This window comes from Sphaerodactylus townsendi, linkage group LG10, assembly GCF_021028975.2.
Source record: "Sphaerodactylus townsendi isolate TG3544 linkage group LG10, MPM_Stown_v2.3, whole genome shotgun sequence".
In the NCBI taxonomy this organism is placed as follows: Eukaryota; Metazoa; Chordata; class Lepidosauria; order Squamata; family Sphaerodactylidae; genus Sphaerodactylus; species Sphaerodactylus townsendi.
The window spans coordinates 82,332,288-82,348,192 of NC_059434.1; the positions used below are offsets into that span (position 1 = coordinate 82,332,288).

Sequence of the window (15,905 nt, forward strand, 5' to 3'; positions counted from 1 at the left end):
CTGTAAACTAACATGTAATTGACGTGATCTATGAAAATAACACTAGACCGAAAATTACAGGAATCCAGGAAGAGAAGATAAAGAAAATGGAAGCTGGTGACATGGGGCTAAGGGGGAAGGAAAAGCAGGAGGGGTCTCCCCCCTCAGTGGCCACCATTAAGCTTTTGGTGCAGGTATCTGGGAAAAGGAAGAGGTCCAAGAGGGAGCTGGTGTCATGGGGATGGGGGGGTTGGCTCCCTTAGTGGGCGCCATTAACCCACCAACAGTTTTCTAGAGCTTGTTGTATTTGTTTGTACGACGGGGTTTCTGCTAGTCAAGAATTATTAGCATCTCTTGGGAACCCAAGCACCTTCTTTCCTATCCGCAGCCATCCTGAGGTTGTATTAACTGAATCAGCTCGCCAACCTGCACCATGTCTTCCAGACGTTGGAATGGTGGCCCCTTCTGCACATGCAGAATAATGCACTTTCAATCCACTTTCAATGCACTTTGAAGCTGGATTTTACTGTGCAGAATAGCAAAACCCACTTGCAAACAATTGTGAAAGTGGCTTGAAAGTGCATTATTCTCCATGTGCGGAAGGGGCCGGCGCCTTGACCGGATTTTGCACTAACCCTTGCGCTCTGGCCTGCAATAAGCTGGTCGTCTTCGGTCTGAACACTCGTCCGGCTCCGCACGTCGTAATCCTCCTGCTCAAAGTCAGAATCGTCTTCAAGCTCCTCGGGAGTCTGCATGTAAAAAGACAAAGGAAAACCAAGAGAGTGAATGATGGAGGGGAAAAAAGAGGAGAAATGCTTACACTGAATAGAGAGAAAACGCAGTATACGCTAAGTTCCTATTTCATCAAGTACCTGCCCAGGGAATTCTGTTTCTCCTTCATTCTAAATTAACCTGTCTGTGCAAGCCAGCAAGCCCCCAAATTGAATTGTCCCCAAAAATGAAGCTTTTCCAACCCTGTTCTTTTACAACTTGGATTAATCACCACCTTGCCCGTGATTTCTTTTAACTCTGTTAAGGGGATGAACTTCTGTTTTGCAAACGAACGCCCAGAGGATGGGTTTGCCCCCTGAAATGTAATATTTCAAAATAATTGCATTTGGTCTCCGTTAAAAAAAAGAAGACCAATAATGTTGCTGAAGCAAACTGACTGCAATTTTTTTTAAAAAACCCAGAGATTAAGAAGATGTTTGGAAAAAGTCACCTTGAGCTAGGAGTGGCCTATCATTCCTCAGACCAAAATGTAAATTACACACACTCTGAAGAACAAATGCATCCAGTAATTACTAGGAGAGCCCAAACGATGGGACGACGATAATGGGTCCCGAATTATGCAGAGCGGTAGCAATACCCAGGTATCAACTTGTGAAAAGAAGATGGCCCTGCGGATTCCGGCAATATATAGTTTTCCTCTTTTTTTTGGAGGGGGGAGCTATCTTTGTAACTATACAGACATGCATAAGAGAGCCTTAGTCACCGGCTAAGAACATAAGAACATAAGAACAAGCCAGCTGGATCAGACCAGAGTCCATCTAGTCCAGCTCTCTGCTACTTGCAGTGGCCCACCAGGTGCCTTTGGGAGCTCACATGCAGGAGGTGAAAGCAATGGCCTTCTGCGGCTGTTGCTCCCGAGCACCTGGTCTGTTAAGGTCTGATATACTATTTGATCAGTACTGTCCCTTCCCGGCCTTGGGATCGGGCGCCATATATTATTGCTGCTGCTGTGTTTTATGATTATAAATTTGTAATTGTTTTAAATCACCTTTGTTTTATGTGTACAATGTTGTTTTTAGCCTGCTGTATTTAATGTTATTATGTATTGTTATTGCAGGCCTGCTGTACACTGCCCAGAGCCCTTCGGGGATGGGCGATAGATAGATAGATAGATAGATAGATAGATAGATAGATAGATAGATAGATAGATAGATAGATAGATAGATAGATAGATAGATAGATAGATAGATAGATAAGGCATTTACAATCTCAGATCGAGGATGAAGATTGGTAGCCATAGATCGACTTCTCCTCCATAAATCTGTCCAAGTCCCTTTTAAAGCTATCCAGGTGAGTGGCCATCACCACCTCCTGCGGCAGCATATTCCAAACACCAATCACACGTTGCGTGAAGAAGTGTTTCCTTTTATTAGTCCTAATTCTTCCCCCCAGCATTTTCAATGGATGCCCCCTGGTTCTAGTATTGTGAGAAAGAGAGAAAAAGGCTGGATGACCTTGGGCCAGTCACGGGTCGCCCCAAATTCTCTCAGCCCCACCTGCCTCCCAAGGAGTCTGTTGTGGGGAGGGGAAGGGAATGGAGCTTGTAAGCTGCTTTCAGAGTCCTTGCAGGAGAGAAAAAAGGGGTATAAATCCAATCTCCTTCTTCTACTACTACTTCTTCATGCGGACATGCACATGAAAGCGAATACCAACAACAACAGCAACAAACCCCTTGTTGGTCTTAAAGGAGCTGCTAAACTCAATTAACGCAAGAGTACAAAACATGCATTTTGGTATTGATGTATTTCTTGGGGTGGGGGGAGATATGTGTAGCTGAATACGACTAAGCAATCCACAGAACAAGGCACAACAGAAATGTTGTGTGACTATCGTACAGAGGTGGGTCATTTTGCAATACCCCAGTGCCACTGTGTTGTTTCACAGGCATTTTTGTTTTATCAACTACCTTGAAAATGGAAAGGCTGGCAATAGAGGAATGGACGGGAGCGTTCAGGCAGCGGCACCTACCTGAGGCTAGGAAGAACTTTTCCCCGCACCAGACTGGAAAGTCAGCTTGGGAGAGTCTGCTGTCATTTATGGAGCGTTTCACCTTATCTGTATTGCATAAGGGGCTGTCCGCTCCACAGAGCCTTTCAGGCAAAGTCCTTCAATGTAAACCCTGTGAGTTCATTTATGGGGATTTTTTTTTTGGGGGGGGGGTGCAGGGCGGAATCTGTCCAGTCTTGTTGGGCAACATTCAGGCCCTTTCATAAGAACATAAGAACATAAGAGCAAGCCAGCTGGATCAGACCAGAGTCCATCTAGTCCAGCTCTCTGCTACTCGCAGTGGCCCACCAGGTGCCATTGGGAGCTCACATGCAGGATGTGAAAGAAATGGCCTTCTGCGGCTGTTGCTCCCGAGCACCTGGACTGTTAAGGCATTTGCAATCTCAGATCAAAGAGGATCAAGATTGGTAGCCATAAATCGACTTCTCCTCCCTAAATCTGTCCAAGCCCCTTTTAAAGCTATCCAGGTCAGTGGCCATCACCACCTCCTTTCCTCGCAGGTCAGTAAACACGGGTTAAGGATGGGATAAAACCCAGGTTGGGGGAACTTCATATGGATCCCACTCCTAACGCGAGTCCGCTCCGCGTTTCCCCCCCCAACCTGGGTTTTCCACATAGTGTGATTCTTTTGTTTTAATGCGCCTCATAGCCAAGGCTGAGAGAACAGCTGGGAAGGAGGCACTTGAGTCAGGCACACTTTCCTTTTTCAAAATATCCTGGCTCACATCTGCGGAGACACGCAGGCACAAAGGGGCGTATTATGGCTGTTGGGGTTCATTCGTGCCTGCCTTAACCACCACACCTGCTCTTAACCACCACACTGGCTCTCAACATCATTTTGATTCCATGAAGCTTTTCAAATGGATTGTGTTCCCTGAGTTACACTGGTCAGTTCTAAGAGATAGAAAAGCACAATCGGTGGCTGCAGAGTGACTCATGGGTGGGCTGCCTATAGGTCAGACAAATATGAGAAAAATAAGAGAGAGCGTGAAGAGAAAAGATGGACCCTTTATTTGCCATTGTAAGCTGCACAGGGGGTTTCATTCCAATTACTCTTACTGGAGAAATGCTGAAAGTGATAGTAACCAATTACAACCAATTACAACTTGTAACAGGGAACTTATAAAGGGACAGTGGAAAAGGACTAACTTAGTACATTAGTTTCTCTTTCAATTTTGGCTGCCAAAATCATCTGTCTAAACCAATGACATCGGAAGTATTACTCTTTCTCATATTGTAGAGGGAATTATTTCTTTGCTGACACAGATATTACTAACATTTCCATACGCTTTCGATTCTCTTCGACAGGGTCAGGAAAATAGAACAAAACAGAGATGAATTTCCTTCATGTATTGGATGGGAGGGGGAGGTTTCCCATTCAGTGAAACAGCAGGCTTGAATTCCGATACGCCGGTAGACAAACATCTCAAAGAATGCCTTTGTTCTGCAATGTGCTCACTTGACAATTACTGCGGGACGGCTTCTGACAGACAGCCTAGAGGAGACTACAAGGCATTTTAATGTTCAGGTAATTCAGGGAAGGTGTAAGATGATATAACATAAGCGGGAAACATGAAATTCGCTGTTCCTCTTCCTTCAGAAATTATTTCTTTTTGTCATTAAACAAAATGTAGAGAGTTCTGAGTTATTGGCCGGGGGTACTCAGTGCGACTGAGGGTGCCAGACCTGCCCCCACCCCAGTTTGAAATGGAAACACATTTTCTAAGACAACATGTCTCTTTGGAGTCAAGCCACAAATTTATTTTATTTTATTGGATTCAAGATTGCACTCTTTCCCGATCAAACAGCCAGATTCCGAGCGGCTGACAAAATCTAAAAAAATACATCAACATCAACAGAAACACAATCAGCGAGTTTAAAATAGCAACACCAATAAAAACATTAAAAATTGCTATTCCGGATGGTGTTTAATCAATTCTTCAAAACAATGTCAAATTGTCAGTTTGGGGTGGGCATTTATAACCAGACCTATATCACCCTACCTCACTCTGTTTCAGATTTTTATCAATACAGAGCGGGGGGGGGGGGGGTTAAGGCAGTGGTGGGATCCAAAAAGGTTAATAACAGGTTCTGATGGTGGTGGGATTCAAACAGTGGTGCCGCCGCACACACATGCGCCTCCAGTCCCTATTGGGCAGGGAGGTTGCTTTAGTAACCCCTTCTCGGCACTCAGAAAAAATTAGTAACCACTTCTAGAGAAGTGGTGAGAACTGGTTGGATCCCACCTCTGGGTTAAGGGGCAGATTGGAAGGCCGGAAATGTTGGAAAAACCATCGCAACCTCAACCATAAGCCCGGTAGGACATCTCTGTCTTGCGGGGCGCTGGTCTCAACTGACAGAAAGTTCCACCAGCTGGGGCCACAGTCGAAAAAGCCCTGGTCCAGGTTGAGGCTAGCTGGACATTCTTGGGGCCAGGGACAACCAACAGGTTACTTCTGGCACACCATAATGCTTTTCGGGGGCAATAGGGTGGGAGGTGGTCCCGTAGATACAATGGTCCCAGACTGCTCAAGGCCTTACAAATTAACACTCAAACTTTGAACAGGAGCTGCAACCAGTAACCAGTGTAGATGGCGAAGCACAGGTTGAATATGTGCTTCGGCTGGGGTTCTTGTAAGGACTCTTGCTGCTGCGTTCTGGACCAGTTGTAGCTTTTGGAGCAATCTTAAGGGCAGGTCGGTGTAGAGCTAGTGACAGTAGTCCGGCCTGGAGGTGACCTTTGAGTGGATCACTGTAGTTCAGGACCTTAATGAAGCCGGAGAAGAAGAAGAAGAAGAAGAAGAAGAAGAAGAAGAAGAAGAAGAAGAAGAAGAAGAAGAAGAAGAAGAAGAAGAAGAAGAAGAAGAAGAAGAAGAAGAAGAAGAAGAAGAAGAAGAAGAGGAGGAGGAGGAGGAGGAGGAGGAGGAGGAGGAGGAGGAGGAGGAGGAGGAGTTTGGATTTCTATCCCCCCTTTGTCTCCTGCAGGAGACTCAAAGGGGCTGACAATCTCCTTGCCCTTCCCCCCTCACAACAAACACCCTGTCAGGTAGGTGGGGCTGAGAGAGCTCCGAGAAGCTGTGACTAGCCCAAGGTCACTCAGCTGGTGTGTGTGGGAGTGCACAGGCTAATCTGAATTCCCCAGATAAGCCTCCACAGCTCAGGCGGCAGAGCTGGGAATCAAACCCGGTTCCTCCAGATTAGATACACGAGCTCTTAACCTCCCACGCTACTGCTGATCCTGAACTGCCAAGCTGGACCCAAAATGTTCTCTCCAATTATTATGCTATTTTGTTTGTTAAGAGGGATGGGCATAGAGGGACTCCAGAAAATCAAATCAGCTCATTAGTCAATGGCGAAACAACAATTTCCTTATCTGAAGAAACACTGAAAACCATCCCCGTGGAAGCTCAGCGAAGCGGTAAGATCATTTATTTATTTATTCAGGCATTAAGAACATTGATATCTTACCACAAGCTCCACATATACATGAATGAGACACAAATGGTTCACATTTCAGATAACTGGAGGACAGTAAAACCAGAAATTCAGATATCTTGAGGAATTTTTAACTCTTCTGTCAGAGAGGTATAAGTGTACAGTTTTCCTAGGTCCAGGATTCCAATCTTTGAGCCTGTTGGTATCTTTGGAATTCTGACAGAGCATGGTGGGTGCGGCCATAAAACCGCATAAAACCGCATAAAACCACAAAATGGCTGCCACAAAAGGTGGAGCCAGCCACAAAATGGCTGCTACAGCTTACTACTTTCAGCTAGAGAAATCAGTGGCCACTAAAATATTAGAAGCTACCTCCCTTCCCAAATGTAGCGTTGACCAGGTTATGAAGACCAGGATAAAAAAAAAGCTGCATTTTTGCCAACGTCTTTTGTAAATTAATGATCAGTAAAACAAGTAAACAGTTGAAAAGGTTTAGAATTACAGCTATTCCATCCACATGCATTAAGAGAGAAGATCCTTTCCTTTTCGGCTTCTATAACAGATTAGCTCAAATTCTTGTAACATCAATGTAGGAAGGAGAGAGAACCACATATCAGAAGGGGTTCAAACAGATAAACTGTGCTACATAGTATAGTGGAAAGTGGAACATTTTTTTACAAGCCTATCATTTGCTGCTTTCAAGATCTCAGAATCCATGTTATGATTGGCCAGTCCACAGCTTTCTCCTCCATAGTCATGGCCAATGAGTGAGTTCCCAAAGGCACCTGGTGGGCCACTGCGAGTAGCAGAGTGCTGGACTAGATGGACTCTGGTCTGATCCAGCAAGCTAGTTCTTATGTTCTTATGTTCTTAATGCTTCACTCTTTTTTTTTTGAGGCAAAGAAAAGATTGGGCCTGCCCACAGCCCAGAATTGTCCATATTTTCTTAGATCCCAGCCTTCAACTAGTGTAAACTCCAGTTTCTAATTCTCGCACAGTAATCTATTTTATAGGTTAGAAGCTCTGAGGTCCCTAGACAAAGGAACATGCCACCACCAAATGAAATAAACCAATAAAGAAATCTCATGAATTGGCTCCATCAGCCTTTGTTTCGCACTGATTTCGATGGCCCGCACCGGTTGCGGATCACACCACCGTGCAAATGCCAGACAGCTTTTACGTTCCCTTCGCCTGTTGTGACGCTGTCGTCCTGAGCCCAAACTTTTATTTCCCTGGGTGCTGTACATACCCTTATCATCAGAACAGCTTTCCTGATGTCACGAACTCCATCATACACCAGGCGGGAGGCGTCTATGAACTCGTTCTCTTCAAACGGCTGGGGGATGTTGGAGCTCAAGGCCTCGATGGCGACTTCGACTTGTTCAGCGAAACGCGGCATCACTACATTAAAAGGAAACGAAAGGCAGTGAGAACAGGAAACGTTTTCCGTGTTCATTTTCTCCCTTGCTCGCAAGCGTAGAATACACTCTCTGGCAGTCCAGGAACTTGCTGCTGTTTCGTGGCATTAGGACATAGATAAAATTGGCAAAGAGGGTCACATTGACCAGATCAATTTACAAAGAAGAAGAATTTTCTCCCCTCAAAGTTACAGTTTAAGAAGAGTTTATATAGTCAATTTATTTATATATTCAATTTATAAACCACCCTCTCCAGTAAGGAGACTCAAGGTGGCTGACAAGCTCCTGTCCCTAGGTCTCCCCAAAATAGACACCTTGTGAGGTAGGTGGGGCTGAGAGAGTTCCGAAGAACTGTGACTAGCCCAAGGTCACCCAGCAGGAATGTAGAAGTGCGGAAACCAATCTGGTTCACCAGATAAGCCTCTGCCACTCAGGAGGAGGAGTGGGGAATCAAACCTTGTTCTCCAGATTAGAATCCACCTGCTCTTAACCACTACACCACGCTGGTTCTCTTAAAAGGAAGGCAGGATCAATTTGTTGATGGATACTAGCCCTGGTGACTGTGTTGGCACACAAGTCCTGTCAGGATATTGAAAATTGCAAGGTGGTCATATGCTGGTCTAGAATGACTGGAATGTAACAGTCAGCAGAATTGTAAAGGTCGGAGCCTCTCTGTCTGGGTCTGCAGTGATTGGCATGTAACAGTCAGCAGAAGTGAAAAGGTCACAGGCCAGGATGATTAGATCATCTAGCTAATGATTTGCTGGACAAAACTATATAAGAAGACTGCATACCCAATTCAGTACCTCTCCTTCACCTTCAGGTTCGGGCTCAGATTGTTGTCAGAGTAGAGAGTGGATAGTTATTGTTATTTTTGTTCCTTTGAGAAACAAGAGATAAAGTATTCCTGTTGGAACTAAATCTACTGTCTGAGTGTTTCTTTTTCTTATACTGCAAGCAGTTACCTCCTGTTCTAGCAAGGGTGAGTTGGCACCTAGTCCTTCCGCTGTGCACTAGGCCAACAAGTCCATTGTTAGATGAGGGGGTCAGTTTCTGAGATGTGCCCTACCAGTCGCTTCTCTGGTAGTGTCATCGACAGATACTTACCTCTGTCATTTGTAAGGCACTTTTTGTGCACTGTGAAGCTGATGGCTGCAAAATAAGCACGTAAAGGGCCCAAGAGAGTTCATTAGTCATGGCATCTTCTTCAGTGCTTAAAAGTGATTCTACAAAGCCAGACCTAGCAGACAATGCCTCTGAGCATCTGCAGAGTGCAACCGCGTCCAATTCACCGTTGGTTTGAGAGAACAGAACAATGAGGAACACCTCTATTCTTCAAACTTAAATATTTATGAACTAAAGACACTGCCAGCAAGAGACAAGAGCGTGTAAAGCAACACACTTCTCTAATACCAGACTGACTTGGATTTTAGCGCACTCCCAAACCTTCCAGAAGATTACTATGAACTGGCTGAAACGAAGGCCCCTTCCGCACATGCAGAATAGCGCACTTTCAATCCACTTTCACAACTGTTTTGCTATTTTGCTATTCCGCTCAGTAAAATCCAGCTGCAAAGTGCATCGAAAGTGGGTTGAAAGAGCATTTTTCTGCGTGTGCGGAAGGGGCCTAAGAGTGACAAGAATCCACAATGTGCTGCAGAACTGCCAAGTTAAACCAGCACTAAAACCAGGGGGGGGGGGGTGTTTAAAAAAAGCAGAGACTTATGTTTTTAGAACTGGGCTGTAGGGTCCTTTTGAATGTTCTGTAGCACGCCTGGAAGTTTACAACTCGGAATGTGCGAAGAGGACACCAATGTTAATTTGCGGATAAATGGCCCAAGAACTCTCCACCCGCGGTGTCACGGTATCTAAATGATGCTGCTGCTATAAATAAGGAGAGATTTCCTTACAATGCTAAAATCTGACGCACGAGGTGCCTTAAGGGACGCGGGAGAGCAACCCGTTCTTAAATTCCGGCAGTGTGTGTAACATGAAAGATGCTAATGGCTATACGTTAGCAATTCCTAGTATTAATGGTTGTGGCATACATACATAGTTTATGAATATGTGCATAATGGTCCCATCCAATATTTATTTCTGCAATATATAGGCCCGGCTATGGCTTTCGGAGCTGCCAAAAGCGGAAAAAGTTCAGAAGGTAACACTGCTGACTTCTACTGAAATGTGAAGAGCTGCAAACAGTCTTTGGGAAATGGGAATTTTATGCACACTGCGCTCAGCAGTATGTTGGACTGGCACCAAACATGACCAAGCCAGAGGTGGAGGCCCAGGTGGTATTGCTATTTCCAACTCTGCTATGGTTTACCTCAGAGATTTCCCATCATGGTGCCCCCTGACACCTGCCCTGGAGCCCACCAAGTGCTTTTAGAAAGTGTGCAGGGTAGAGTTGCCGGATATCCCCTGGCAACAGGTGGGGGCAGGGAGGGTGTCCTACCATGCAAAACAAGGCTTAGAACTCAACGCTGGCACATTGACATCACTTCTGGACATGACATCATCACACTGTAGTTGACATGGGGACGCTCTGGCATTTGGGCAAAAACTCTATGGTAGAAGCTCTTTTTACCGTAGAGCTTTATCAGAGCGTCTCAACACTGTTGATGATGTGATGACGTAGCTTCTAGAAGTGATGCGGAAGTGACGTCAACGTGCTGATGGCATTGAGGCCTTTCTCCCAGTAATTTAAGGCCATTGTTTTGAGTCCTCTCCTCTGCTGCCAACAGGAACAGCTCCCTGAGGTCCTCTAAGCAACATCCCTTCAAATACTTAAAGCAGTGGTGTAGGAGGTTAAGAGCAGTGGCGTAGGAGGTTAAGAGCAGTGGCGTAGGAGGTTAAGAGCAGTGGCGTGGGAGGTTAAGAGCTCGTGTATCTAATCTGGAGGAACCGGGTTTGATTCCCAGCTCTGCCACCTGAGCTGTGGAGGCTTATCTGGGGAATTCAGATTAGCCTGTACACTCCCACACACGCCAGCTGGGTGACCTTGGGCTAGTCACAGCTTCTCGGAGCTCTCTCAGCCCCACCTACCTCACAGGGTGTTTGTTGTGAGGGGGGAAGGGCAAGGAGACTGTCAGCCCCTTTGAGTCTCCTGCAGGAGAGAAAGGGGGGATATAAATCCAAACTCTTCTTCTTCTTCTTCTTCTAAAGAGAGCAGTCATATCTTCCCTCAGCCTCCTCTTCTACAGGCTAAACAACCCCAAGTCCGTCAGTCTTTCCTCATAGGGCTTCGTCCCCAGACCCCTGATCGTTTTCATCGCTCTCCTCTACACTCACTCCCTTCTGTCCACATCCTTTTTGAGATGACACCTCCAGAACTGTACACAATACTCCAGGCGTGGCCTGAACAATGCAGTGTACAAGCGGGACTATGATGTCTTGAAATTTGGATGTTATACCTCTATTGACACACCCCAAGATCGCATTAGCCTTTTTTGTCGCTGCACCACACTAGCTGCTCGTATTTAACTTACAGTCCACATGAACTCCAAGATTTTGATCACACACACTGCTATTCAGTACTGTATCCCCTATCCAGTGTGCATGTTCCTCATTTTTGTTACCCAGAACTGTGGACAAGTGGGGAGGCCCTCCTGGTGATCCCTTCTGCTGCCGAAGTGCGGCAGGAGGGGGCACGTGGGAGGGGGCATGCGAGAGGGCTTTGGCAGGCCTCAAGCTGTGGAACAGCCTCCCTGCAGAAATTCACCAGGCACCAACACTTTATGAATTCCAGTGCCTGGTTAAAACCTTTCTCTTTACCCAGGCCTTCAATGTGTGACCCCCAAGGGTCCCCCATATCATTGCCAGCTGAAGGGTGGGGATGGGAGAGGTGGGGGTTTTTAATGGATGTCTTTATTGACTGTTTTAAAGGATGTTTTTACGGTGGTTTTTAATAGACTCATAGGCCCCTTCCGCACACGCAAAATAATGCGTTTTCAAACCACTTTCACAACTGTTTGCAAAGTGGATGTTGCCATTCCGCACAGCTTCAAAGAGCATTGAAAGCAGTTTGAAAGTGCATTATTCTGCATGTGCGGAATGAAGAAGAAGAAGAAGAAGAAGAAGGAAGAAGAAGAAGAAGAAGAAGAAGAAGAAGAAGAAGAAGAAGAAGAAGAAGAAGAAGAAGAAGAAGAAGAAGAAGAAGAAGAAGAAGAAGAAGAAGAAGAAGAAGAAGAAGAAGAAGAAGAAGAAGAAGAGTTTGGATTTATATCCCCCCTTTCTCTCCTATAGGAGACTCAAAGGGGCTCACAATCTCCTTGCCCTTCCCCCCTCACAACAAACACCCTGTGAGGTAGGTGGGGCTGAGAGAGCTCTGAGAAGCTGTGACTAGCCCAAGGTCACCCAGCTGGCGTGTGTGGGAGTGCACAGGCTAATCTGAATTCCCCAGATAAGCCTCCACAGCTCAGGCGGCAGAATGGAGAATCAAACCCGGTTCCTCCAGATTAGATACATGAGCTCTTAACCTCCTATGCCACTGCTGAGCCTTAGAATTATAGAGTTGGAAGAGACCCCAAGGGCCTCTTCAATGCAGGAACACACAATCAAAGCACTCCTGACAGATGGCCATCCAGCCTCTCTTTAAAAACCTCCAAAGAAGGAGACTCCACCACACTCTGAGGTAGTGCATTCCACTGTCAAACAGCCCTGACAGAAAGTTCTTCCTGATGTTTAGGTAGAATCTCTTTTCCTGTACCTTGAATCCATTACTCATTAATCTGGAGCAGCAGAAAACAAGCTTGCTCCCTCTTTGACATGGCATCCCTTCAAATATCTAGACACTGCTTTTAACCGTCTCTTCACCAAACGAAACATCCCCAGCTCCCAAAGTCTCTCCATAACGTTTTATGTTTTAACGGGGCTTTTAACCCTATGATGTCAGCTGCCCTGGGACTTCTGTGTAGGGCGGGGTGTAAATGGAATAAATAAATATGGCCCTTATCCTGGTTGAATGGCGTCTCATTCACAGCTGCCCACTTTCTCAGCCTGTTCAAATCTCACTGAATCCTCCTCCCGGATTCTGCATGCAGCCAAAAACGATGCACAAGTGAACGGCCCCTCTCATAACGTGCAAAGGAGCTTCAGGGCTGTCAAAGGGTAGCGAGCGTCAGTTGCGGATGCGGTGAGAGTGGGGAAGAGTGGCGGGGGGAGAGACAATTTCACATCCAGCGCACAGCGCATTAAATGCAGGTTTCGCGGCTGAATTACAGGGATGGGGAACACAACAGAACAATTTGTCACTTTTGGAGATAGCTGAAAATGTTATTATGGGGGTTGTTTGCTGGCTGATGAGGTTGAACTGGGTGAACTGCGGCTGGAGGGGAGTGTTTAACTTTTTGTGGACGCGGAGCGGCAAACACGTCAAGAAGTCTCCAGCTGAAACTTCATTTCTGACTTCGACTCACTGGATGCCCTTTGCTGAGTCCTCATCTTCCTCTCCCTCCCTGCCAGCCTGCGGATATGATTTCATGGTACCAGGGCATGGACAAAGGGTATTTGATCATACAGGTGAAGCTAGGGCAGTGGTGGCGAACCTTTGGCACTCCAGATGTTATGGACTACAATTCCCATCAGCCCCTGCCAGCATGGCCAATTGACCATGCTAGCAGGGGCTGATGGGAATTGTAGTCCATAACATCTGGAGTGCCAAAGGTTCGCCACCACGGAGCTAGGGGAATATGTGGGAAGGGAAGGCACTGTGGCATAGACCAATCTCATCGGATCTTAGAGGCTAAGCAGGGTCGGTACTTGGATGGGAGGCCACCAAGGAAGGCTCTGCAAAACAAGGCGACAGCAAACCTCACTTGCCTTGGAATATCCTTGCTCGAGTCACCATAAGTTGGCTGTGACTTGATGACATTTACATACATAGAGGAATATGCGTCTAGACCAGGGGTCTTCAAACTATGGCCCTCCAGATATTCATAGACTACAATTCCCATGAGCCCTACCACTTGGCCATGCTGGCAGGGGCTGATGGGAAATGTAGTCCATGAACATCTGGAGGGCCATAGTTTGAAGACCCCTGATCTAGACAGTGCCTAGTTGGCATAGCTCATTGGGAGTATGACGTCAGCCACTTTTAGGTCCGTGATGAAAAGGATTCCTGAGATAATTATGTGAACTTTATTAGATTTGTACCCCGCCCATCCCCGAAGGGCTCAGGGCAGCTATACAACAAAAAAACACAATTAAAACATCCATAGAATCCTTAAAATATTATAAACTAGCAGGGCACCCATGCTTCGCTACGCATACTTCATCACAGGCTCTCTATGAATTTCGGGGTGACATTCAACATACTTCTTTACAGCTTGTTTGTGAACTTTGGGGTGACATGCAGCATATTTCCTCACAACCTGTCTGTGGACTGATGGGTTTGTTTTCGCATATTTTGCAGCAGCTTCCTGTAGTTGCCTTTTTCTAATGCAATGTGTTATTGCTGTCTTTCACCTGGTGGGCTCCAAAAGACGTCATGTGGAAGCAGCCGTTGTATTTTCGGGATGCAGAAAGGAAGTGTTCTGCCATTGGATGCTGATGAGTGAGAAGGCCTTAACAGTCCAGGTGCTTGGGAGCAACAGCCGCAGAAGGCCATTGCTTTCACATCCTGCATGTGAGCTCCCAATGGCACCTGGTGGGCCACTGTGAGTAGCAGAGAGCTGGACTCCAGCTGGTTTGTTCTTATGTTCTTGTGTTCTTAAGGCTGTGAAGAGGTTCAGGGTAGGGTTGAAGGGCAGGCTGTACCGCCACTGCAGCACATTCCTGGGGACTCATCCCACCACTTCAGAGCATAACACCAAGCACAGGATGATCGGAGGCCGAGAGCAGTAAACTTGTCTGCACAGTAATCAATCTGATGTCCATATGCAAAACCCAACAAATGTTTAGTAGTCCAAGGTGATAGTGTGGTTTGTAATCTGTTTTGATTGTATTTGGCTGTAGCGGTGTTGTTAACGTGAGGGTGGGTGGAGGAGTACTTTTTCATAGCCTGTCTGTTAACTTTGGGGTGACATTCAGCATGCTTTTTTGCAGCCTGTTTGTTGAAGCTAGTGGTGTTTAACTGTCACCTTTAGAATGTTTGTGTAGATGGCCAGAAATGAGCAGTTAAAACAGTAAATGTGTAATAACTCGAGTAAAACTGAATATTTTGAAAAAATTCTTTGAGCACCTAAACCACATAATGAACCGGTGTGCCAAATTTCAACTTTGTAGGTTCGGTGGTTTTTGAGTTCTGTGCATGAGTCAGTCAGTGAGTCAGTGAGTAGTATTTCGCGTTTATAGATATAGATAAACAACTACAACTGCAATATAATTACTGCTAACAACAGTTAAAAACAGGCAAGATATCCCCTGGGAGGCCAGTAAAGATTACTGTCAGCCCGGCTGGGCTCCCAGGAAAACCCAACGGAATAGCTTTGTCTTACAGACCCTGAGGAAACTACTGAAGCCCCACAGGGCCCTGATCTCACTCGGAAGCATTTTTAACTTCATGAATGAATGAATGAATGAATGAATGAATGAATGAATGAATGAATGAATGAATGAAGTATAAGAAGAGTTTGGACTTATACCCCACCTTTCTCTCCTGTAAAGAGACTCAAAGTGACTTACAACCTCCTTTCCCTTCCTCTCCCCACAACAGACACCCTGTGAGGTAGGTGGGGCTGAGAGAACTGTCCAAGGTCACCCAGCAGGAATGTAGGAGTGTGGAAACACATCTTGTTCACCAGATAAACTTCTGCCACTCAGGTGAAGGAGTGGGGAATTAAACCTGGTTCTCCAGATTAGAATCCACCTGCTCTTAACCACTACACCACAATGGCTGGCTGGCTGGCTGGCTGGCTGGCTGTTGAGGATTATAATAATACGCTTTTAATAAGTAGTTAAGATATATATTTGTTTCCAAATCAGGGACTGGAAAAATAATAGATGAATTCTGTAAACGACAGGAATGAAAGATCATATACAACAAATCCAGATTTCAAGGGGAAAGCAGATTATCTTCTCCTCCTTCATCATCAATTTTTTGAAATATTTTGCATGTATTTTAAGTCCATTTGGTGTGCATTTTAACTCTTTTAAAAACTGTTTTAATGATGGGGAGGTGGATTTCAAAGGTTTTAAGATGTGATTTTATCACGTGCATTTTAAATGGATAGCCTCTTTGGAGCCCTTGCAAGGACAGAAAGATGGCATACAAGTTTTGTAAATAAAATCAATATACACGTCCCCTTAGGATTCATCTGCTCTTTCCTTCCACGC

General features: G+C 45.7%; 1 protein-coding gene across 1 annotated transcript in view; it reads right to left on the bottom strand.

Moving 5' to 3' along the window:
- The window catches only part of CTNNA2 (catenin alpha 2), a 542,314-nt gene that overhangs the window by 56,837 nt on the left and 469,572 nt on the right, over window positions 1-15,905 (bottom strand). The window contains exons 11-12 of the mRNA XM_048508766.1: window positions 7,463-7,614; window positions 615-728 (exon numbers count right to left, since the gene is read on the bottom strand). Coding sequence (XP_048364723.1) covers window positions 615-728; window positions 7,463-7,614 — 266 coding nt within the window. The remainder of the gene's footprint in view (window positions 1-614; window positions 729-7,462; window positions 7,615-15,905) is intronic.